General features: G+C 46.4%; 6 protein-coding genes across 6 annotated transcripts; 3 read left to right on the top strand and 3 right to left on the bottom strand.

Annotated features, from left to right (window-relative positions):
• Positions 1–5403: 5403 nt before the first annotated feature.
• Positions 5404–7218, bottom strand: K441DRAFT_681319 (uncharacterized protein; the record flags this gene model as incomplete). Its single annotated transcript, XM_067651460.1, has 6 exons — positions 5404–5416; positions 5495–5718; positions 5823–5855; positions 5933–6050; positions 6110–6882; positions 6958–7218. The coding sequence occupies 6 exons, from the start codon at positions 7216–7218 to the stop codon at positions 5404–5406; spliced, it is 1422 nt and encodes a 473-aa protein (XP_067498708.1).
• A 275-nt stretch (positions 7219–7493) lies between these two features.
• K441DRAFT_668027 (uncharacterized protein) lies at positions 7494–9275 on the top strand. Its single transcript, XM_067649935.1, has 4 exons — positions 7494–7846; positions 7918–8026; positions 8129–8323; positions 8389–9275. The coding sequence occupies exons 1-4, from the start codon at positions 7538–7540 to the stop codon at positions 9246–9248; spliced, it is 1473 nt and encodes a 490-aa protein (XP_067498707.1). The 5' UTR covers positions 7494–7537; the 3' UTR covers positions 9249–9275.
• A 159-nt stretch (positions 9276–9434) lies between these two features.
• K441DRAFT_645445 (kinase-like protein) lies at positions 9435–12083 on the bottom strand. The gene is made up of 4 exons (XM_067646796.1): positions 11259–12083; positions 10784–11208; positions 9839–10728; positions 9435–9786 (listed from the first exon to the last, which is right to left on the bottom strand). Exons 1-4 carry the CDS (start codon positions 11851–11853, stop codon positions 9693–9695), a joined length of 2004 nt encoding a protein of 667 aa, XP_067498706.1. The 5' UTR covers positions 11854–12083; the 3' UTR covers positions 9435–9692.
• A 224-nt stretch (positions 12084–12307) lies between these two features.
• On the bottom strand, positions 12308–14664 carry K441DRAFT_668026 (uncharacterized protein). The gene has a single exon (XM_067649934.1). The coding sequence runs from the start codon at positions 14351–14353 to the stop codon at positions 12752–12754; it is 1602 nt and encodes a 533-aa protein (XP_067498705.1). The 5' UTR covers positions 14354–14664; the 3' UTR covers positions 12308–12751.
• Positions 14665–15062: 398 nt separating this feature from the next.
• On the top strand, positions 15063–17063 carry K441DRAFT_668025 (fumarate hydratase-like protein). The gene is made up of 3 exons (XM_067649933.1): positions 15063–15657; positions 15711–16728; positions 16784–17063. Exons 1-3 carry the CDS (start codon positions 15204–15206, stop codon positions 16968–16970), a joined length of 1659 nt encoding a protein of 552 aa, XP_067498704.1. The 5' UTR covers positions 15063–15203; the 3' UTR covers positions 16971–17063.
• Positions 17064–17368: 305 nt separating this feature from the next.
• Positions 17369–21379, top strand: K441DRAFT_620035 (structural maintenance of chromosome complex subunit SmcA). Its single transcript, XM_067645904.1, has 7 exons — positions 17369–17557; positions 17646–17903; positions 17956–19761; positions 19810–19882; positions 19934–20061; positions 20112–20722; positions 20773–21379. The coding sequence occupies exons 1-7, from the start codon at positions 17411–17413 to the stop codon at positions 21140–21142; spliced, it is 3393 nt and encodes a 1130-aa protein (XP_067498703.1). The 5' UTR covers positions 17369–17410; the 3' UTR covers positions 21143–21379.
• Positions 21380–22380: the final 1001 nt, after the last annotated feature.

Here is a 22380-nt window from a genome sequence, read left to right as displayed (position 1 = left end):
ATATTATACTCCTTATAAGCCTATAACAAATTATTATAATTAGAGTAATAGCGTAGACCTTTAAATAACGGACTCGTCTCCTTATACGGCTTAAGTAGAATATTACGTAGATATCTAGTAGCTTTATTCACGAGCTCGTATAATATATCTAGAAGTANNNCCCNTTTCTNTATATTAGTCTTNNCCCTCTTCTNTTTTTCTATATACTTAATTAGTAGGGCTAATAATATTATATTCTTATTAAGTATTTAATCCTCCTCCTCCTAAGTAGATACCTGCGAGATAATATTACTGTTAATTATAATAAATAAAGCCAGATTACTAGCGAAATCCGCTACCCTATCCTTTTATATCGCCATCCTAGTAGTAATAAAGTTACGGCCGAGTCGGGTAGATAGAGGAGCTGTAGGTTTTTAAGACTTTTGCTTTAGCAGTGTAATATCTATAAGAGCGCCCTTATACCAGTCTTTAATAAGGATAATTATATATTTAGTAATACCGTTATATTAGGCGGCCTATCCGAATTACTATAGTATTATATTTAGGCTTTTATTGAGATAATAACCGTATATAATAGAACGGATAATATCCGGAATATCCGTATTATGGGCTAGGGCGTCCGACGTAATAAGAATGCGGGTAAGTAAGTCTTCTATATAGAAATTTCGATACTCCCTACTCTTGTTATATTTAGATAATATCGCATAATAACTCCGCACTGCTATTTTAGCCTGCTTTATAGTATAGCCCTTAGTTATAAGCCATAAATGGATTGTGTTTATATACCTACGGATATAATTTATAGTATAAAGAAAGATAATTATTTTAGGAATTAATTTGGGGCTTAGAACCTTTCGTCCCTTTAGCTATATAGTACCTCCTACCGGATTTTAGATCCGCCCGACTAATTAATAAATAGAGGTAGCGGATATTTGACTGGAAGATGCGGATATCCTACTAGGCGCTATAGGTGTTTGGCCGGATAATACGGATATCTAGTTAAGGGTCGTGGATGTATAATCCTCCTCTACTACCACCTCCTTAAATGCCTCTTTAATAACAAAGAATAGTGCCTTATAATTATTCTTATTCCTCCTCTTAATATAGCCCCTAATAATAGATAGGTTAGGCTAATTAATATTTATTTATTTAAGATCCATTATACTCTAGTAAAACCCTATTAGCTTTATTACCTTTATATACGTCTCTTTATTAAGTATTACAGTATATATAAACTACGGCACTATTAAACTAAGTAGTGACTAGACCTTAAAGAGCTGTGCGTAATAGGGCCAGAAGCTCTTACCCTAGTTAGTAACTAGATAATACTTATTAATTATAACTAAGGAAATATGCGAGTGAAAAGTAGGCTAAGTAAGGATATGGTGGAACCATTTACTTAATAGTAACTCTAGTAATATTAGAATATATATAAACCGACCCGCCTTAATATATTTTAGGATATCCGTATACACTTTTATTACCTCCGTATATATAAATATAGGATTTACTCCTAGGATAGCCTATATCTTTAATAGCTACTCCTCTCTAATTGTGTTTAAAGGTAATATAATAATAGTAACAGAAGCTCGAATTAGTAATAGAATCGCCTGTATTATTATACTCTTACCCTATGTCTTCGCTGCTAGAAATAAGTCCCTCCGCCTATATATTACCTATCTTAACACCTTAATTTAACTAGGTCGTCCGCTGTACAGATATAGAAGCTTAATAGCTCTATCTATCGCGCTTAACTATTTGTCCTTGCTTGCCTCCTATAAGGCCAGAAGCTTATCTTACACGTCCTATAACTATCTCTCTGCTAGGGACGTAAAATCCTCCTATATATAATTATCTAGCTTCTATAAGCTCTATAAGACCTACTAGCGTTCCCGTTTAACTATAGGCTTCCAACCCTAACGTCTAGTGGTTTTCTTTGGAGCTATAGTAGGTTTTTTATGCGGATATAACGCCTAGTAGTAGTAGAGGCACTCCGGGCCAAGGGAGGATATTTTTAAGAAAGGACCTAACTATAGCACCTACTAAGTGTTGTAATAGCTTTAAGTAGCAGATGTCTACATATCTATATAGTTTTATTAATATTAGTAGACTATTTAATAAGATATAATACGTGCTTAGGCTTTTAATAACGCGTTTTTTAACTTTAACGAAATTAATATTAGGACCGAGCAATAGCCGTATTATAAAATTTATACTATTTAAAAGCCCTAAGTCTTAAAAATAATGTATAAACTTTTGGTAATAATAACGCGTTATGTGAATAAATGAATTAGATATCCGCAATCTCCGTTTTATGGATTTTGCTTATGCTTTTAACAAAACTCGCCAAACCCTCTTAGACGTGATTTTGCAATTCGGAAGACGGCTTAGGTTATTCCGATGCTAGCTAAAAAATCGCGTCTGAGCTCGCTGAGGTAAATCTAAATCTTTATTACTAACGTTATTACTAAAGCCTCTGTAGGCGCGCTAAACAAATCTAACGATATTTAAATATTATATGGGGTAAACCGGGGTAGATTTAAAATTGGGCAATATCAATATTTATATATATAGAGGTGCCGCCAAAAATATATAATTTAACTTTATGACTCTATTAGATCTATATAATTTACCCGATTTGGATAAGCGCGCTGACAGCTGTGCAGTCAGCGTATATATATACCCAGCGAGCGGACAGCGAGCGATTCAATTAGTGCAGTCAGTCAGCGAAGCTCGCTGTACGCTGACTGTTACCCACACTGACCACCAGACTTTTAAATGCGTCTTGGTTCCATGACACAGGTGATATGTTCGCAACCAAAAGTTTAGCTTGTAGAGATTAATTAGCACCGACCCTTGTTTGCAAATCAATTCACACATACTCCACTCTTTTTCTTGCATATTGAAACCATAGACGAATGATGGAAGCAATAGGACGAACTTATCATCGGGTGGCGCGTCATTTTCCATGGCTTGCCCGCCGATGCCATCCTTCAGTCGATTTTTTGCTATATCTTTTTTTTTTTTTTTTTTTTTTATCCATTGTATTATACTACGTACAATACTGCGCATGCAGCCTCTGGGCTTATGGCGCTATAGTTTCTATATACATAAATCCTTTTTTGGGGCAGCTTAATATGTACTAGTAGCTATGTCCTTAGTAGTTTATAAAACCCCTAAATTAGGAGTTTATAGTTTCCTAGTAAAAATACTAAGATACTTACAACTACTAGGGAATGAGAAAATGGTTAAGAAAAACTGGTAAGAAATCCTAACCCCTGTCCCTGTCCTTTTGCAATTTATTTCTGTCCTTTTGCTCTCTACTGTCTTTTAACCTAAAAAGCCTAGTAGGAGTTACCTCCTTTCTAGACTTCTATTAATTTTTATTCTTCCCATAGAGTTTTCTACGCTAGTACTATTGTACTAATTTTTTAGCTGCTCTAAGAATTCTCGCAGTCTTCTACTATTAGCCAATGTTTTTTTTTCTTTACAATTAATGCAAAAGAGGGGTGGTATGCTTGCAAGGCCTACCGCTTAATTAAGCAGGTAGGACCAGCAAGTGGTCTTTTTTAGCAGGTAGTTATAATAGTAGAGTTTAGCGTGCCTGCTTATCCAAGCCTCTACCCCAGTTTTTAGTAACGGTCCTAGACCCTCTAAGGGCATGAGGGCCTAGAGGGGCTTTCTATTAAACAGTTGGCTGCCACCACCAAATAACACGGGGATTCTCAACCAGTTCTTTTGGGATATCTTATTAATGGGTTTTTATTAGCCCAAGTACTAGTAGTCCGCCCCCCCAGCGGTTTCTATATAAGAGTCCTTCCTCCTAGAGTTGGTATGCTTTTGCACGGCTTTGGGAGCCTTCCATAGCCTCTAGTTTTACGCCTTCTTCATTGTTCCGCCGGCACGGGCATAAGCTGCCATTTGCAGGGTCGCAACTCCCGTCTTACGTGCCTACTGGCGCTAAGTCCTACGAGGGCGTTCGGTAGCTGCATCCTGTAATTATAGAAAGCCTTAGGTGCACCTTCTACGGTTTAAGCCCCAGAGCCAAAGGCCTCTCCCGCCTGCGAGTAACTCCTGTTTGCTCCTTAAGCGCTACCTCACTAGCGTACTGCCCTAGCCGAGCAGTCCTGTCTTATTAGTACACGACACGCGCATCCGTTCTTCTCGAGCCACGCTAGTAGTCTCTCCGGCCAAGGACGTGATCCTGCCTGCCCTCTACCAGGTGCACTAGGGGTCAGAGCCCAGCTAAGGGGTAAGGGTCCCTAGACCAGCAGTGGCTACTACGTACTACGCCCCCGCGGGAGGTTTTCCGTTTCGCGTGGCCTGTAAGAGTCTCCTCATGAACAGGCCCGACCGCTGTCTTGCAGGGAGGGGGGCCATAGACCAGGTCCCGTGCCAGGCGACCTGCTCCCCCCTCTCCTACTAACCAAGCTTGTGTCCCCCCTTTTATAAGCTGGCCTGTGTCTCTAACTGTCGAGTCCTCATACGACTGGCCTGTGTTTCCTTAGAGCCTCCCCCCATATATTATGCGTCAGGTTGCGTGCACCACGCCTATTAAGACCCTCCTATAAGTCACCTGTAGGTCGAACGGGGCCGTCGAAGCTGGCCTGTGTTTCCGCTGCCTAGAGCTTTGCCCGTGTTTCCACCTCGTTGAGCCGTCTGGTCGCCGTCGCGTCGCTGTCGCGTCGCTGTCGCGTCTCCCAGGTCGCGCGCACCACGCCTATTAAGACCCTCTTCTGAGTCACCTGGGTGTACCGGATACCAGATAGGCCCTCGTAGAGGGGCCTTAACGAGTTCTCTAGGTAGGGCCTTAACAAGTTCTTCGCGGTGGCCTTAGGGCCTTAACAAGTTTCGTACGAGGTATCTGCGACGCGTTAACCTTAACAAGTTCTTATAAAAAAGGGTTTCCCTACGCCCTCGTCTTGTGATCTCAGAGCTGGTGCAAGCCCAAGGGTGTCCTGTTGTACGACTAGGACGCGTCCACGTCGACTGGCTGATGATAAGGCCAGTTTCGGGCCTGGCTACGAGCCAGGTAGTCGTACATCGGGTGGTTTTCGTATCCCAGTATCCCTTGATAGGCCTCCCTAGGTGGTAGAGCAGGAGCCTCAAGCGGAGGCAGTGAGGCTCCTAGTGTTGTTGAGGGCGATGCTTTGTACGATGGTACGCGTCGCGAACTCAACACCACAGAACCGCGACGACAGCGCGCTGTATGCGCTGCGACGGCTCTCTACCATCGCCTCTGCACTTAGCCATCAAAAGGTAAGGTTTCCTGATGATGTTTCCACCCGCGGCGACGTGGACGCGTGCAGTAGGGCTTCGCGGGCTTTTTGCTATATCAGTGGCAGGGTGCATTATTTTGTAAGTCGTTATATCGACCATGAATCTTACACCATTCTAGAAACGTTAGGAAGATACTCTAAAGCTATATCGTTTGCATGTCTCGCTTACAAAATATGATGTCCGAGTAGCGTCCCATCCATTATACGAGACATACTGCATGTAGCGGCAGTTCCAGAAATTTCTACCCCTTTCTGCAAGTGATGCTTGCTTTCCCTCGATGTATCGGATAGGATAGGCGGAAAGCGCTTTTATCGAATGGGCCTTGTCTGTTGGAAATGGGAGCGTTATGGTCAGACTAGTGTGCGTCTTTTGAAAATAGCCGTCGTAATCCCAAGCAGTGGCTTCAAACTTAAAGATGACTGACTGATCCCTAGCTTTCTTTTAGTATTTTATTGGAACATTCTAAGCAAGACTGACGAACTCATCAATACGTTGTGGCCATGAATTCTGCATGTACGCTCGGTCATACTCGCTACCTTTACCTTTTCTTTAACAAGGACAACTTCGTCCGGAATCTGAGAAGTTTAATTAGATAGTTAGTTCCTCCTCTAGAAAGACATCGATGTTTAGGGGAAATCAAGCGCATACTTACGAAGATATACTCCAGATATTTGCCACTGATAACCTTGTTAGACAGCTGCGCGTCGACTTCTGCAAACTCATTCGCTCTGTCAGACTCAATGAAGGTAAGAAACAGGTGAAGTTGTTTTCTATATGGGTCCTTGAGCAAGTTCAGCGTAGATGCAATGAACTCTCTCTCATGGAATACCCAAAGGTAGTGTCGGGGTATCTCCTTTCCCGTTTCAAATTTCGGATAAAGATTTCCTCGACGCGATCGTTTTGCCATTGATTTAAGGGCAGCACACAAGCCCTTGGAGATGATGTAGATGGTTTCTTTACAAGCCACTGGCCATCTTTAGTTGCCGGCACGTACTGTTTCGTACAGCAGCAAGCGTAGTCCTTGAAGATCACGAACGAAAGCTCTTTGTGCCTCTCAATATGAAGCTCAAAATTAGATACCGTCTCCTGTCCACGTAAATGATAGACTCCTGAGTGGACATGGGGTAAGTCAACGTAAGTGCTGGGGCTGGCGTTACTAGCGCACTGCACCCTATGAAGGATTTGGTACGAGGACTCGGGTTTGGACGCTTTTGGCGCCTTGAGATTAACTTTTGATTCTTCAAAGGCCTTGATCATATTTTGTAGAGAATTGAGTAAAATACCGTCAGATGCATCTGTGTCAGCACCAACTAGCCCGCAAACTAGATTTCTCCAGTCAACCTGTTCAGGGGTTGAAGCAATTTGCTTGGACGGGCTAGCTCTTGGGGCGCTTAGTGTAGAGGCCCGTGGGGAACATGAGCTCGGCAAAGAGTCAATGTCGTCTTCTATGTAGTTCCGCGCAAAGTTGTGCTGCAGCTCCTCCACAAACTTGTCGTGCTGTGGCGCCTCTTCGTCTGCTTGGGGTATAGGGGGCGAGAAAGGAACGCTGAAAACGGACGAGGTTCGGGTTTCACCAGGGGACTCGTCATAGGGTTTCTCATTCTAGTGGTGCACCAAATCAGATTACAGGTACGGCGAAAATAATTGGATCGGAAAACTAAGCAGCATCAAACATACAACAAGCAGTCGCAGCTTTTGTGCCAAGAAAGCAAGAAGTTCTGCTTGGGCCTCCTCGGTGCCTGCAGTCTTATCTTGCGAGATTGTTGGGTTAGTCGCCGGTGGAGGTTCTTCAGGTTTTGCGCTTTTCTTTCCCTTCAGTCTCGTTCCTTTCGGTAAATTTCGAAATGCTGGCCCCGAAGTATCGTGGTCTAATATTGAACGTAGAGTTTCACCAAACGATAGCCTAGTTCTATTTTCTGGTTGGATGGCCCGCTGCATAGCGCGACCCACTCTCCCACGGCTCTTGTGGTGTTAGTGTGGGATAGCCAGGCTGGCCAGGTCGTTAAGATAACTATCACCCCTCCCTGCAAGATTAGGCGGTTCTTGTTACCCATGCTTATCTAATAGCCACCTGGGTTAGGGTTATCTCATAGCCTTCGCAACAATGGCATGGCATTGAAAATGCCCCACTATTTCACGATGCAAAGCATAACAAGCGTAAGAAATCACCCCGCAACTGCCGGATGGCTCCATAATGGTAGTAGTGGTGGCAATGACGGAAGGTGCAAAATCTCCCATAAACTTTACATATCAGCTCATGAACTCTTGCAGCGCAAACCCAGCCGAAGAGGCATTCAACGAGGCTGTAGAGCTCTTTAAGACCCAGTTTACCGAAGATGAGTGCAAGCGTATCTGGCTGCGCGACAAGCACAGTATGGTTGACGTGCAAACCGCTGTCTACGATACGCAACGGCGGTACAACACATCGAAAAAATCGAAAGCGCAAAAATGGCTGATGAAGCTGTCGTCCCGTGTAGCGCTATATGACGTGGTCCTGGATGTGCTTGTCCAGCACCATCCAGAATACGTATCGTTAATCTTGGGGGCCTTCAAATTTTTATTTATTGTACAGTCGTTCGTCTTTGACTTCTTTTGCTGAGAATACGAAGACCATACTTACTGCTTTGCGCAACCTAGAGCGTTCAAAACCAAGAGGATCTTGTCAAGGAGCTCGCGAAGGGGTTATGCCAGATTGCGGACGCCTTACCTCGAGCCGAGCTCCGAATATTGCTCTATCCCACAGAAAGTATGAAAAGCCTAGTGGTCTTGTTATACGCCCAAGTCATCAAATTTGTCTAGAGAGCAGCCAGCTAGTACAGCGAGTGCAGACTAAAACATATGCTCACAGCAATTACACGTCCCTACAGCCTTCGATTCCAAGATTTAGTCAACAATATAGCAGAAACTGCCGCGAGGATTGACTGCCTGGCGTTAGTTATGACCATGGCCGAGTTACGGGAAACGCGCATTGAGCTACAAGAGGTACGACTGGAACAACAAACCACACATAAGGTGGCCGTAGAAACTAGACAGGCTCTAGAAGGTTAGCTCCTGAACCACCCTCCTCTTAAGCTTCCATTCGAAAATTGGCGTAACATTTGTTTACAGAATACCATAAATTGCAATACGCAGGCTTCCTCGATACTGGCCGACGCGTTTGCGAAATCCAGTTTTCTCAAATCCTTACTTTCACATCAAATCCAGCGCTTGGCGATCCAGAACATACCCTACGCTACTATAAATCAACGCGCAATCGTCGCCGTCAGCACTACCAAAACAGTACCCCTATCTCACCTTTCCGGAACTCCCACCATCTACAATCATGGGCTGACAACCCTGCCTCCGCAATCTTCACCGTTCGCGGCTGCTATACTACACGTCAGATTGCGCGGGACTTTACCGCCGACGCTATTGAAATCATCTCAGCCGCTGAGGTTCCTGTCATCTGGGCTCTTCGACCTCGGCACACAGACTCTGCAATTGAAACCAACTTCTCAGCCACTGATGTCCTCAAGCAACTCGTCCTACAAGTTCTCCGTATTAACCATACGCTGCTAGATGAACGGTCAGTCGCGCTTAATGCAGCGATGTTCCAAAGCGCGACGACGGTATCGGAATGGTTTGGGCTTCTTGGAGCAGTATTGGCGGGCCTGCCACTTGTATATTTCATTGTCGACCTCGACATGGTCGGAAAGTCAACGGAGGACAGTGTTGTGTGGGCGAAAGCATTCGCGGAGCTGTTTGTCGGGCTAAGGGCACGTGGAGTGCAAACAGTCGTAAAGATTGCATTGGTAAGCTGTAGAGCTGCAAGGATGATGCAAGCAGAAGAGGAATATGGAAAAGTTTTGGTAATCCCTAGGGGTAAATGTGCTCAGGGATCCACCTCACACTCCACTGCGCAAGCTATGTCCAGACAAAGAAAAAGAAAATCAAAGCTATTCTCCTTAGTAAAACGTAGCAAATTATAATACCAAAAGGGCCCCCTATATGAAGTGTAACATAAGATAATAATTTAAAAATTTTTTTTTGAACTCTATGACTTTTACTATTATATTAGTCTTCTTCCACTGCTCTATAAAGCTCCTAGGATGTTAAAATTAATCATGCTAAGAGTTATCCCAGTGCATTTCAAATTTGACGTAGGGAATTTCTCCAAAACATTTAAATTTCTATTCCTAGTGTTACAAGAAGCAAGAAAACCATTCGCGCCTATGGCTCGACAAGCATGCATAGAAGTCAGCTCATAACGCCCCATCCCTTCTACTGATTCCAGAATTAAGATACCACGATTCATCTCATTTTCAATCCGCATTACTCATAACGTGCAATACGACAGCATCGCAAAGGAACCGAAGGCAACCAGTGCCCTGTATAAGGCCGAAAATAGGCCGCTAACCGAGGCCATCAGGGCCTTAGAATATGGTCCCAAAAGACTCGTCCACCATGGGAAGTGGTTTCCTGGGACTGGCTGGTTTGCCGTTCTCATCTGTGGGTGGCTTGCGATGTCTACAAAGGAAATAAGCGTAAGTAAATCGAGCAGGAAGGCAGCGGTTCATACCTAAATGTGAACCCAACAAACAAACTCTTCTTCATTTTCTCATCTCGCTCAGCCATACCCTCTAGCGCTGTCTGCTTTTCGTGAACTTCTTTGTACTTAGCCATGTCTGCCTCGTTGCCGAAGTCATCGAAATATCCAGCATCGGTCTCGCTGTCCAACTCTGGCACAAACGGCGCGCGTTGCTCCCGCAGCTTGGTCCAATCAACTTCACTGAAGTATTGATGCCCATGGATCTCGCTGATGCCTCTGAATCTGCTAGTTTTGGATGCGACGAGGCGCGTGATAAGATCCCAGGTACGCTTACTTAAGAAGTATGATGGATCTTCATAAACCGGCTTCCTCAGGACTTTCTTCCACTGCTTCAGATTTTGCCATGTCTCATCAACGGTTGCACCTGCGAAAGGTGGATATCCAGCTAGCGCCTCAAATAGCATGCAACCTAAGCTCCAGTAATCTACGGTAAAGTCGTATTCATCTCCCTTCAAGACCTCCGGAGCCATGTAGTCGGGGCTACCCACAATACTTTTAGCATAGTTAACATCGCGTTCGCGGAGGGACCGGTAGTTCTCTCGGCGCTCGGCAGCCGTTCGTTCTTCCATGGGCCGACCGAAAGGAACAGCGACATTTCCAACAGATTCAAGTTTAACACGCATGGATTCAATTTTGGCTGGTGCAAGCATACCAGCCGCAAGACCAAAATCGGTAAGTTTCACATGACCGGTGCTATCGATGAGAAAGTTTTCAGGCTTGAGATCGCGGTGGATGTAGCCAAGCTGGTGGAGCGAATCAACACAAGAGAACATCTCTGCAATATAGAAACGTGCGTGGCGATTGTGCAGGACGCCAGTGTTGTTCAGAAGCGTCCGGAAGTCTCCCCCAGGTACATATTCCTGTCGTCATCCAAATTAGATATTGAAACTTCTTCCGTCGATTTTTAAGGCTTACCATTGCAAGATAAATACTCTTCTCATCTTGGAAGGCGTACAATAGGCGTACGAGCCACTCGCTCTTAGCGTTGGTCAATATATCCCTCTCGGTTAGGACGTGCCGGACCTCATCCAGTTTGAAGAGCAGCTTTTTGCTCATCACTTTGAGAGCACAAACTTCTCTGGTATCCTTCTTCTGCGCCAGATACACTTGCCCATACCCTCCCTGTCCAACTTGAGTAAGAATTTGAAAGTCCCCTTGCCTCAGCCGCGTCCGTCGCTTTCTGAGATTCGCTCGTTCGCGACCAAGGTATGTGCGAAGTGCTCCGTCGTATTCTGCCTCGGGAGTGGCAGGAGGCGGGGGGTTCTGCGCTTTGAATTGGGTAAGTCGATTCTGACGTGTGTGCACGTAGCTGAGAAGGTCATAGTAATAATCGAGAAAATCTACATGAGTCAGATGAAACACTAAGAATTTATGTAGCGCCCAGACTTACACAATTGGGTCACATTTGCTAGTCGCTTAACGGAGGGTTTTCTCAACTTCTCCAATTCTTCAGGGGACAAACCTCTCTGTACGCTGTAAGTCTGGCGTGTCAATTGGTCGGCTTCGCGTGGTTTATATGGCTCTTGACGTGAGGCTGCGGCATGGTTGATGAAGCTTGTCTCCTTTTGCATCCCAGGACGCACGCCTGGAGGTGTATTCTCCTTGTTGGCTTTCCGCGTCGGACTCCCCGGGCCAATAGCAGTCAAGTCTTGGGCCGAGTAATCGATGTCTTCGGCAGCCTGAATATTGGTTTTGTTTGGGGACGTTGGTGATTGTGACGGTCGTCCAGATTTCGGAGATGTGATCGTGGGAACTAATCTCATAGCATTGTCGAAAACATTTGGAAGGTCGAAAGATCCGGGCGGATAATGGTGTTTGCTTGGGCTTCCCTGCGGGGTCTGATGAGGGCTCATGAAAGGCTCCTGAGAGGGAGTGGACGGGCGGTCATGCATGTCGTTTGAAGAGCGAGTATGAAGCGGAGGAGGGGGGATTGGGAGTCTGAAGTTTTGTCCATCACCCATAGAATGCGAAAAGCTTGCTGCCATGGTGGACCAAAATCCACCAGGACGAGCGTTAGCCTGAACGAAGGGAAGGAAGTCTGGTGGGGCCGGCTTGGAGAGGTTGGAGAGAGGATGCGAGCGCGGAAGCTTAGTGTTTGACGTAGATGCCTTATGAGAAAAGCCACACTGCCCCAGACAGTGATGTGAGTGAATTGGGCAACAACTATATATGAAGGTATAGCGGTGGTGGGAGCAAAGGTAGAGATGTGTTGCTGGAATGATTTTTGGTGGGGGAGACAACAAACATCCGTGCGTCCCAAAACAAGCTGGAGGTGCTTGTGCGAGCCACCATCGCGTGTCACTATATCATCACCACCACTACTATTTATCATCTCATCGTTACTACTTCCACCTCCTCCTATAGCCGTACCCGAGAGATCAAGTGCCGGGGGGAATACCTTAACAGAAAACATGCCGCAGGCCCGCACGTATTTGAGCTACCGTCTTCCTCCAGTAGTCTCTTTCTAAGGCTAGAAATCTACTGGGAGATTTTAGTAACATTGAGGACACAGCCAATTGAAATATTTCTCATTAATTGCCGCAATATAAAACTCAAATAGCTTCGGACACTAACAACAACTCTAATCTTTGGCACATGTGATATAGTAAAAGGTAAGATGCACGTCAGGAGGAATCCGATATCATGAAATACCCCAGAAGTATATGCTACCCGTGAACGTATAAACTGTATAACCGTCATCCATGTGCTGAGAAAGTTTTCGGGTCGCCAAGAAAGATAAAAGCCCACCAAAAAGATACGAATGCTCCCTAAATCCAAGGCATTGATTGAATGGAAATCCCAACGTATCTTCCACCATATCCTTTCTACCTTAGATATAAGCGATTTAAGATTCTTCCAGGGCTTCTCCCACTAAATCCGAACTTATGATGAAGTATTATGGCCGGAGGCGGGCTCTTGCTGCTCCAAGACACCAGTATGTGTTCTTTGGCGCTGCCGGTCAAGACGTGACAAGCTTCGGTCCCTGGTGTTATGCCGCTCTAGTGGAACGCCAGCGGTAGAATTAGCAACGCTGGCTGCAGAAACTCGACTGCGGTGAAAGGCGGCGAATTCAGCAGGCTCAAACTCCACGGCTCGAAGTAGCGCATAGCTCTCTTCGAAATCCTCAGGCGCTAATTCCCTCATACCACCCGATTGAGTCGGAGTCCTTTGAAGCCTGTCGATGAGAGCTGCAAGCGCGGATCCCTCAGATCCTCCCATTCCTCCGGCCAAGACTTTGCGACACATAGGACATGTAATTTTGTTCTTCTGACTTTTGCATGTATCGAACCAAGTGTTGATGCAGTGTTCACCGAAGACGTGCTTACAAGGCAGCTGAATTGCGATTTCTACTTCTTCAGTAGGCTCAACCTTTGAGTCTGAATAGTCCTTCTGGCAGATGTCGCACATAGGGGTTACACCTTCGGGTATCTCACTAAATAACAAGGGCTTTAACTGTTCTCGGAGTTTCAACATCTGTCCTGGGGTCACGGCGTTGCCTTGTACTCCAACATATCCGAAAGCTCGTTCATGAGGTGGCCTAGGCCTGCGAGTGAGCATTTGCTCCTCATCGCTACCATCGGTTTCTGGGGGGGAAGGAGCAACAGTAGTGTCGATTCGAGGCCTTACATGTGCTCGTCGATAATGAGAATTTCCACCTCGGGGAGAAACGGTTTCATCATTTCGTCGAGCGCTGGCACTTGCAGTCATTCCGCCTGGAGATCCGGTGTCAGTTTGACTCCAGGCTTGAAGATTCGCCCGCCGTGCCCGGCGTTCGGTAAGCTGAGCAGCTCGGCTAGACATCGCAGGTCGGCTCTGATCATTTGCCAATCCCGGAGTCTCAGCCGAGACCCTCCGTGGTAAATTTGGAGTCATTCCGTTGGGGCGCGAGACCAGCGACGGTGGATGGGTGGCGTGGATATGCTCACCCATTGAATGATATCTGGGGTAGTAATGCTGCGGTGGACCGCCTGAGTAGTAGTGACCGCCGTTCAAGCTGGGGACGTTTTGGACTTCCGATGGTCTGTTGATTTGGCCATGAATAGGATGCGGGGAATAGTCATATGGGTGAAAGGGGTGTAGGCCAGGATATGAATCTGGTGGTGATGGGCTATGACTGACATTGTGAAAGGGATTCAGACTTTGTGAGTAAGACCCAGCCGGAGATTGTTGCGGGAAGTTCCCAAAGGCATACCCGTATGATGGAGCAGATGGACGCACTCCCACCTGTGAAGCCGGCAAGCTTGGCATTCTGGGTGGATAAGGCATGTGAGCTCGATCATCGCTCCACTCGTACCCGAAGACAGGAGCACTTCCAAAGTCAGGAAAGGCGTCGCCATATGCTAGCCCACGGAGAGTATTAGCGCTAGACGAGTTTGACGAAGTATCCGGATTCGGGAGTCCTTGGGTTGGCGCAGAGGCTGAAATAGTGGCAGCGTTGGGGGATGTTGGGCCGCTCCATGAGTTCGCAGGCCTTGGATCTGACATGTTGACTTGTTGCCAGGCTGACAGCAGGCGAGCTCTAAGGCGTGTCCGTTTAGTGAAGAGACAGATAGGATGAGTGGATAAGGTAGTCCTTGGAGGAGATGCTGGGTATTATAAATACAGTTGGGAAAGCTATAGAGGTCCTATGTAGCTCACTGGTGATTGTTCTGGCCTTGGGTAAGAGTGAATGCGAGTAGCTGTGTATCACAACGGAGCGGCACCCATGTTCCCTTAGAACTTGAGGGGTGGAGGTGATGGGTGGTGAGTGGTGAGCCTAGGTGCAAGGCTCCTTGCGGAGCAGAGGGGTCAGAGAGGGAGACATAAGGCTGAGAGTCGTCACAAAACATGCACAACGCAATTGGCTGGTGGGGTACCGGCTCAAGCAACTAATAGTTGATGGCTAGGTTCCTCAGCAGTCAACAAGCCGACCCACCCACAAGGAATATTTGATATACCTGGGTAGCAGATACAGCAGATACGGTAGATGTAGCAGATGTAGCGGGTGCACCACCTCTATCTCATGGCAAACCCACCACTCCTCTCCGCTTCGCTCTTTCCAACACTGAGAACTTCCTGCCGTAAGCGGCAGGCCTGCAGTCACTAATTCAAGCGACCGGGGACTCTGCAGGACGCATGGCCGACATGGCACTGACCATCTCCGTCTCCGGGACCTTCCGATGAATTTTCCCACCGTATTTTCCCAATTGCATCAGTCTTCAGGGGCTCTGCAAGCAGCAGACACTTCGTACTGCTCCCAAGAACTTCAATCGCCATCTCTAATCATCTCCTAAATCCAATTCCCCCCTCACATCTCGAATCCCATACCCCGCCCGTAAAACCCCAGCATAGAGCTATGATCCGCTCTGCTGGAACCAAGCTCCACCCCGCCGAGGCCCTGCTGCGTCCGGGTGGTCCTTTGGCATCACATGCACATGCCAAACCATGCCCATCCATTGCAATTCGATCGTTTCATGCCTCAACCACCTTCTCAAAACCTTCTGCGAATACTGCTACCGTGCTGAATAAACGAATCCTCGCTCCCAATCGCTCCCAATTACCTTATCTACATAAGACGGCATTACGAACATTTGTTTCTACCGCAAGAATGGGTGGGCCGACGAGAACAGAAACCGATGCCTTCGGAGAGATCCAGGTGCCATCAGACAGATACTGGGGTGCTCAGACCGAGCGCTCGCTGGAGAACTTCAAGATCAACCAGCCTCAGGACCGCATGCCTCCACCCATCGTACGAGCCTTTGGCATTCTCAAGGGTGCTGCGGCGACAGTGAACATGAAATTTGGGCTGGGTAGGTATCGAAAGGCGAATTGCAGGAGCTCCGCTGACAGGTCCTGTTGGAAGACCCGAAATTAGGCAAAGCTATTCAGCAAGCAGCCGAAGAAGTTGCATCATTGAAGCTCGTAGACCACTTCCCCCTCGTGGTCTGGCAAACAGGCTCCGGTACTCAATCAAATATGAACGCCAACGAAGTCATCTCGAATCGTGCCATTGAGATCCTCGGAGGTCAAATGGGCTCCAAGAAACCAGTCCACCCCAATGACCACGTTAACATGTCCGCCTCGTCAAACGATACATTCCCTACCGTCATGCACATTGCTGCCGTCCTCGAATTAGAAGGGGAGCTCCTTCCGGCCCTCAAAAGCCTCCGAGATGCACTAGACAGGAAGAGCCAGCAGTTCGGAAAAATCATAAAGATCGGACGAACTCATCTTCAGGACGCTACACCATTGACCCTGGGCCAAGAATTTTCCGGATACGTTACACAGTTGGATTTCGGCATTGAGAGGGTGAAGTCCGCATTGCCTCGCTTAAGAATGCTAGCTCAAGGGGGCACTGCAGTCGGCACTGGCCTCAATACCTTTAAGGGTTTCGATGAGGCCATTGCTGCAGAAGTTAGCAAGATGGCCGGGCACGAGTTCATAACCGCTCCGAATAAATTCGAGGCGCTCGCCGCACACGATGCGATTGTAGAGGCTTCGGGTCAGCTCAACACTCTTGCCGTGTCGCTCTTCAAGATTGCCCAAGACATTCGATTCCTGGGATCCGGACCGCGATGTGGCCTGGGCGAACTCAAGCTTCCAGAAAATGAACCAGGATCTTCCATCATGCCTGGAAAAGTGAATCCGACGCAATGCGAGTCAATGACGATGCTTTGCACTCAAGTGTTCGGCAACCATGCCGCTGTAACATTTGCAGGGTCGCAGGGAAACTTCGAACTTAACGTCTTTAAACCGGTGATGATCAGGAACCTACTTCACAGTGCGAGACTCCTTACCGACGGTATGAAGAGCTTCGAGAAGAACCTCGTCGAGGGAATGGATGCTGATGAGAAACGCATTGGCGCATTGCTTCACGAAAGGTGATGAGCTCTACATTCCAGAGACTTGTAAGCTCGGGCTAACTAAAACATCCAGTCTCATGCTTGTCACTTGCTTAAACCCTGTGATTGGGTACGACATGGCATCTAAGGTCGCAAAGAACGCTCACAAGAAGGGCACGACGCTAAAGGAGAGTGCTCTGGAGCTCAAGGCGCTCAGCGAAGAGGATTTCGACAGATATGTTCGACCGGAACTGATGATTGCTCCCAAGGAGAAGAAATAATTGGACACAGTCAAACATTAAAATTTATGAATTGTAAATATTATAGCCATCGCCGCCATGCCTGTGCCAGGTAACTGCACTGTAGTCTGATTGAAAAATATGAAGACTTAATGCATAAATCTGATCCAAATGTCCCGAGCTATCCTTTAACCCGTCAAAATTGGTATTTCTCTTATCAATAAGAATTAGGTCAATTGGAAAGTTGGGTAAATACGAAATACCTGGGTCTTTATCGATGACAGATGGGCGCCGACGGGTTAAGGGATAGCAGCCGAGAGCCATTGCCCCACGATTGACGCTCGGATGTCTGCGTCTGCCCAAGCGATGTGCTGCCAAGGTGCCGTACGACTCAACTTTTAGCTCGCTTCGCGTGTCGCGTCGACCCTCACTCCCGCAAGGCCATCACCTCCGCACAGCCAGCAACCTCTCCTTCCGAAACCATGCCGGGGCTTACAATGCCGCACCGTCGCAGACGAAGCGACAAGGACAATGAAAACGAGGAAGCACCGCGCGACACCTCCAGTCCTTCTTCCGTGCACTCATCCGGAAGCAAACGTGTTCGACTGAATCCACGCGCGTCACCAATGGTTCGTTACATCTTCCACCTTCAGAAGCTGGTTGTTGTCAATTATAGACGTTGTAGGTCAGTCAAGCGCTCTTGCTGATCAGCCGTAGTCCTCGGAAGACACTATCCTCCCCGACAGTTATCCCACTCATCCGCGTCATGTAAACGGTGTAAACGATAGCGCCAGCCACGCAACTGAACCCCACCAGCCTGGTTCCATCGTCCGAGTTAAGCTCACAAATTTTGTCACGTACACATCAGCAGAGTTTCACCCTGGTCCCAGCTTAAATATGATAATCGGACCAAATGGCACGGGTAAGAGTACACTAGTTTGTGCAATATGCCTGGGACTCGGTTGGTCGCCGCAGGTATGCTGAATAACGCCTCCACAACTTATAAAGCACTTCTAACGGTTCGCAGCATCTTGGACGAGCCAAGGAACTTGGCGAGTTTGTCAAACATGGATCGCGCGAGGCAGAAATCGAAATCGAGCTTGCAGGCGGTCCACAGACGAATGGAAAAAACCCCATTATACGCAGAGTCATCAAAAAGGAAGGGAACAAGTCTCATTTCTACTACGACGGACACCAGACACCAAACAAGGAAATACTCAAGCTTGCAAAGTCCTTCTCTATTCAGATTGACAATCTGTGCCAATTCCTTCCTCAGGACCGAGTGGTTGAATTTGCCCAACTCACCCCAGTCGAGCTTCTCAGGGAGACACAGCGGGCTGCGGCGCCCGACGAAATGGTACAGATGCATGAAGAACTCAAAAATCTCCGCCGTGACCAAAAGAAGCTGCAGGCAACACAGATTCATGACCAAGAACATCTTAACGCGATGCAGACGAGACAGAATATGCAGAGAGCTGATGTCGAGCACATGAGGGAACGGAAGAACCTCCAAGTCAAAGCGAAAGCTTTGGAAATGATGAGGCCGCTCATTCAGTACCGAATTACCAAAGAACAAGTAGAGGATGCTAAGAACAGGAAGAAGGATGCTCAACGTGACCTAAAGCGTTTAGAACGGGAGGTCGAACCATCTCTAAGAGCTGTGAATGCAAAACAGCATTACCGTGATAAGATCCAGGATGTCGTCAAGCTACGAAAGACTCTAATTCCAAAAGTGGAACACCGAGCGGATGAATTCGTCAGAAGGCTTCGTGGCATACAAGAGATGATTAAGGATTGTGAGGATGAGATTAAGGCTGAGCGTGAAGGAGACAAAAATCGAAAAGCTGATGTCGCACGGCTTGAACAAACTATTTCCCGTATTAAACGACAAATGGAAGAGGAGCCGATCGACTTCGATCCCGCAGAGTACAATGAAAGGATTCGCGAGAAGTCTCGACGCCTTCGCGAGATCGAGGCACGAGCCGTTGACCTCAAGCGGGAGATGCATGAAGCCCACAACCAAGTCACTCCGCGAAACCAGCGGCGGCAACAAGCTCTACAAGAATTAGAAAACCTGAGGTCACAAACAGGACAACAGGGCGCAAAACTTCGCAAAGCCTCATCTGATACTGCAATCGCCTGGGAATGGGTCCAGAAGAATCAAAATGCATTTGAAGGACAAGTGTATGGTCCTCCAATTATTGAATGTTCCGTTAAAGATCCTAGATACGCGGATGCCGTCGAGTCTTTTCTCCAGAACAGTGACTTTGTTGCCTTTACCTGCACAACTCGTAACGACTTTAAGGTTCTGCAGGAACAACTGTACGGAAAGCTGAAACTCTCCGATATTTCAATTCGTGTTGCCAACCGCGGCCTTGATCAGTGGCGACCTCCTGTCCCAAACGACGCATTGCGGAATTACAGCCTCAATGGTTGGCTTCTAGATTTCGTGGCTGGACCTGAGCCTGTCCTCTCTATGCTTTGTGATAGTGTGCAACTACATAGGACTGGCATTACTCTTGAGAATCACGATGATCAACAATTTGAGAGGCTTAAGGAAAGCCAAATCCAAAGCTGGGTGGCAGGAAAACAAACCTATCGGGTCATACGAAGACGAGAGTATGGACCAATGGCCGTATCGACACGGGTTCAGCCCACGAAACAAGCACGGTTTTGGACAGATCAACCAATCGACCTAGGAGCTGAAAGAGAACTTCGCCAAACCATTGGAGAGCTCGAAAATGAGATAAAGGAGCTTCAGCAATCCTTTGAACAGCTAAAAGAGGAGCAAAGCAGTCTTAGACAGGCTATGGAGGAAGTCAAGGGCGAGAAGGTATTACTATGACTTCTGTCCAAGGGACTTGGCTAATGGGATTTCCAGAACGACTTAGAAAAAGAAAAGGCTCAAAATCAAAAGATTCTTAGCGAGTTTAGTGTATTACCTACCAAATTAGGTTTGCCACCTTTTAGCCTGGATGATTGTGTATAGCTAATGAATTGTACAGCTAGTCTTGAACAGAAGAAGACAGGGTTAGAAACAACTGGAGCTGAGTTAAAAACGCGGATACTCGCTATTAAGACAAAATCGGAAGGATTAGGTCTAGAGAAGGCACAACTAGCTCTTGACTATGCCGTAAGTATATCTAAGCGTTCTTATTATCTATGGTATCTAATAACAATTAGAACGCAGTGGAACTCCTACGAAAGGTTCATGACGACTTACTAGAAGCTGAAATCCGGCTTATTGAGGCTTCCTCTGAATTTGAGGTTTTGGTTGAAGAAAATTCACGTGTACAAGCTATGCTAAATCAACGTCGAAGAGACGTTCATGAAACTGAACAAGAATACACTCGCCTACACAACGACGCCAAAGCTCTTCTCGAAGAGAGTAGACGAATCTTTCAAACACGCACTACGGAAGAGGAATCAATTCATGCAGAACTTGGCGGCAACCTTACTATTGCGGAGTTGAACTCGGAGATCGAATCCGTTACTACGAGGTTAGACCTAATGTCAGATGGCAATCCAAACGCTATCAGGGAATTTGAGAAGCGTGCCAGGGACATTGAAGCAATGCAAAAGAAGCTTGACGAGCTGACCGGCAATCTTGTTCATGTACAAGAAAAGATTGACCTAGTTCGGGCGAAGTGGGAGCCGCAGCTCGATGCCCTCGTTTCCCAGATCAGCGATGGTTTCTCAAAGAACTTTGAAAAAATTGGGTGCGCTGGCCAGGTCAGCGTACACAAGGATGAAGACTTTGATCAATGGTCAATCCAGATTCAAGTCAGGTTTCGGTAAGTACCTCTTCTTCACTACAGCAGAGTCCGCCCACTAATTACTACAGGGAGCACGAGCAACTCTCTATATTGGATTCCCATCGCCAATCTGGCGGCGAGCGCGCGGTTTCTACTATATTTTACCTCATGTCCCTACAATCAATGGCTCGATCACCCTTCCGAGTTGTTGACGAGATTAACCAGGGAATGGATCCCAGAAACGAGCGCATGGTCCATGAGCGCATGGTAGATATCGCCTGTCAGGAACACACAAGTCAGTATTTTTTGATCACGCCAAAGCTGTTGCACGGCCTCAAGTTCCATCCGAAAATGAAAGTACATTGCATTGCCAGTGGCGAACATATGCCCGAGGACTACCGTGATCTGGATTTCCCAGCACTTGTAGAGGTTGCCTTGCGGGTTAAAGGGAAGGCGTGAGGCGTGGTATGATTATAGAGAAATATAGTACTCTAATACCGAAATCCTATGAACGAAATTGTGTTCCTAACGCTTGCCTCCTAAGAAAATTGTAATTGGCTCTCTAATAAATACTATATGTTAGTAGGGGGGGTACTTGGGTAGTCTCTTTGAGCTCGGCTACGTGTCACGTGACACCACACGGGCCATCTCGTAGATATCTTCTCGGGCGATCGAGCCCCTTAGATTCTTCCTTATAGAGCATCATATATATCTTTTTCACCAGGCTAGTCATCGGCCTAACACTATAGAATAGGCAATACTACCTAAATTATTGTCTAGGATAAGAACATTCTAATATCCCTTAGCACGGTAGCGTCCTACGAGCAAGTGGTCCGTGCGTAAGGCTTCGAATTCCTAAGCATAGGCACTAAATTTAGCTCCTCTAATTGGCTAGTTTATATCGATACCAGTAGGACGTAAATTACCGTAATTAGGGATAACTATTTTAATACTAAAAGGCGAGCGGGATATATTATATAGTGTAGAACTACTAGATTTAAAAATATATATACTAAATCTTAAGAAATACGTCTTCTTAATTAACTAATTAATACCTTAACTATACCTAATAGCCTAAAGGTAAATATAGAAGTAATATATTAGTAATATAGAGAATTATAAAAAGATTATATATTATATCTTAGTAGTAAAAGACGATGTTTGTTAGTGACTTAGTCAATCAAGGCATGAGTACGGTAAGAGGGGACGCGCAAGCCTGTATAATTGGATTGTCTATAAACGAGAATTTAAAGCTAGGGAAAGGAAAGGAGAAGAAGAGCAGCGCCGCTTGATATTTTATAAGATCTTCGCATCACGTAACCGCAATATGCGGCAATCTGTGGCAACTTGCCAGTGTAAAGTTCTGCCAAGTTCTGCCAACCAAGTTCTGCCATTTTCTGCTAGTGCCGTAATATTACCCCCCTCTTTAGTAAAGCCTGCCCTCGGGCTTTATATATCCGTATTACTTCTATAGGGCGTTCTTATTTTTATATTCTTCTAGTAGCCTATTATCTTTGCTATGCTAGTACTTTATCTACTTATCTAGGTACTTTAGGGGTCCTAGTTTATTAGGGTAATAGCTATAGAATTCTTAAAGCTTATGGGGACTACTAATAAAGTTCTATATAGGGTACTAAGTAGGGTCTAGGTTATAGCCTTTCTAACTAATGCGGTACTTTAGCGTTTTCCTTACTAGT

The sequence above is a fragment of the Cenococcum geophilum genome (assembly GCF_001692895.1).
Source record: "Cenococcum geophilum 1.58 unplaced genomic scaffold K441scaffold_59, whole genome shotgun sequence".
Classification (NCBI taxonomy): Eukaryota; Fungi; Ascomycota; class Dothideomycetes; order Gloniales; family Gloniaceae; genus Cenococcum; species Cenococcum geophilum.
Note: the sequence above shows the minus strand (reverse complement) of the source record. Positions and strands in the feature narration are given on the sequence as shown.

What these genes read in the sequence shown, in the direction of transcription:
- K441DRAFT_668027 (XM_067649935.1), top strand. Translation starts at nt 7,538, where the DNA reads ATGAACTCTTGCAGCGCAAACCCAGCCGAAGAGGCATTCAACGAGGCT. An exon ending in ATTGCTCTATCCCACAGAAA is followed by an intron (nt 8,027 to 8,128) that starts GTATGAAAAGCC and finishes ATATGCTCACAG; the next exon opens with CAATTACACGTCCCTACAGC. An exon ending in AACTAGACAGGCTCTAGAAG is followed by an intron (nt 8,324 to 8,388) that starts GTTAGCTCCTGA and finishes ATTTGTTTACAG; the next exon opens with AATACCATAAATTGCAATAC.
- K441DRAFT_668026 (XM_067649934.1), bottom strand. Translation starts at nt 14,353, where the DNA reads ATGTCAGATCCAAGGCCTGCGAACTCATGGAGCGGCCCAACATCCCCC.
- K441DRAFT_620035 (XM_067645904.1), top strand. Translation starts at nt 17,411, where the DNA reads ATGCCGGGGCTTACAATGCCGCACCGTCGCAGACGAAGCGACAAGGAC. An exon ending in ATCCACGCGCGTCACCAATG is followed by an intron (nt 17,558 to 17,645) that starts GTTCGTTACATC and finishes GATCAGCCGTAG; the next exon opens with TCCTCGGAAGACACTATCCT. An exon ending in CAGATTCAAGTCAGGTTTCG is followed by an intron (nt 20,723 to 20,772) that starts GTAAGTACCTCT and finishes TAATTACTACAG; the next exon opens with GGAGCACGAGCAACTCTCTA.
- K441DRAFT_668025 (XM_067649933.1), top strand. Translation starts at nt 15,204, where the DNA reads ATGATCCGCTCTGCTGGAACCAAGCTCCACCCCGCCGAGGCCCTGCTG. An exon ending in GAACATGAAATTTGGGCTGG is followed by an intron (nt 15,658 to 15,710) that starts GTAGGTATCGAA and finishes TCCTGTTGGAAG; the next exon opens with ACCCGAAATTAGGCAAAGCT. An exon ending in GGCGCATTGCTTCACGAAAG is followed by an intron (nt 16,729 to 16,783) that starts GTGATGAGCTCT and finishes TAAAACATCCAG; the next exon opens with TCTCATGCTTGTCACTTGCT.
- K441DRAFT_645445 (XM_067646796.1), bottom strand. Translation starts at nt 11,853, where the DNA reads ATGGCAGCAAGCTTTTCGCATTCTATGGGTGATGGACAAAACTTCAGA. An exon ending in AGCAAATGTGACCCAATTGT is followed by an intron (nt 11,209 to 11,258) that starts GTAAGTCTGGGC and finishes TGACTCATGTAG; the next exon opens with ATTTTCTCGATTATTACTAT. An exon ending in AGAGTATTTATCTTGCAATG is followed by an intron (nt 10,729 to 10,783) that starts GTAAGCCTTAAA and finishes GGATGACGACAG; the next exon opens with GAATATGTACCTGGGGGAGA.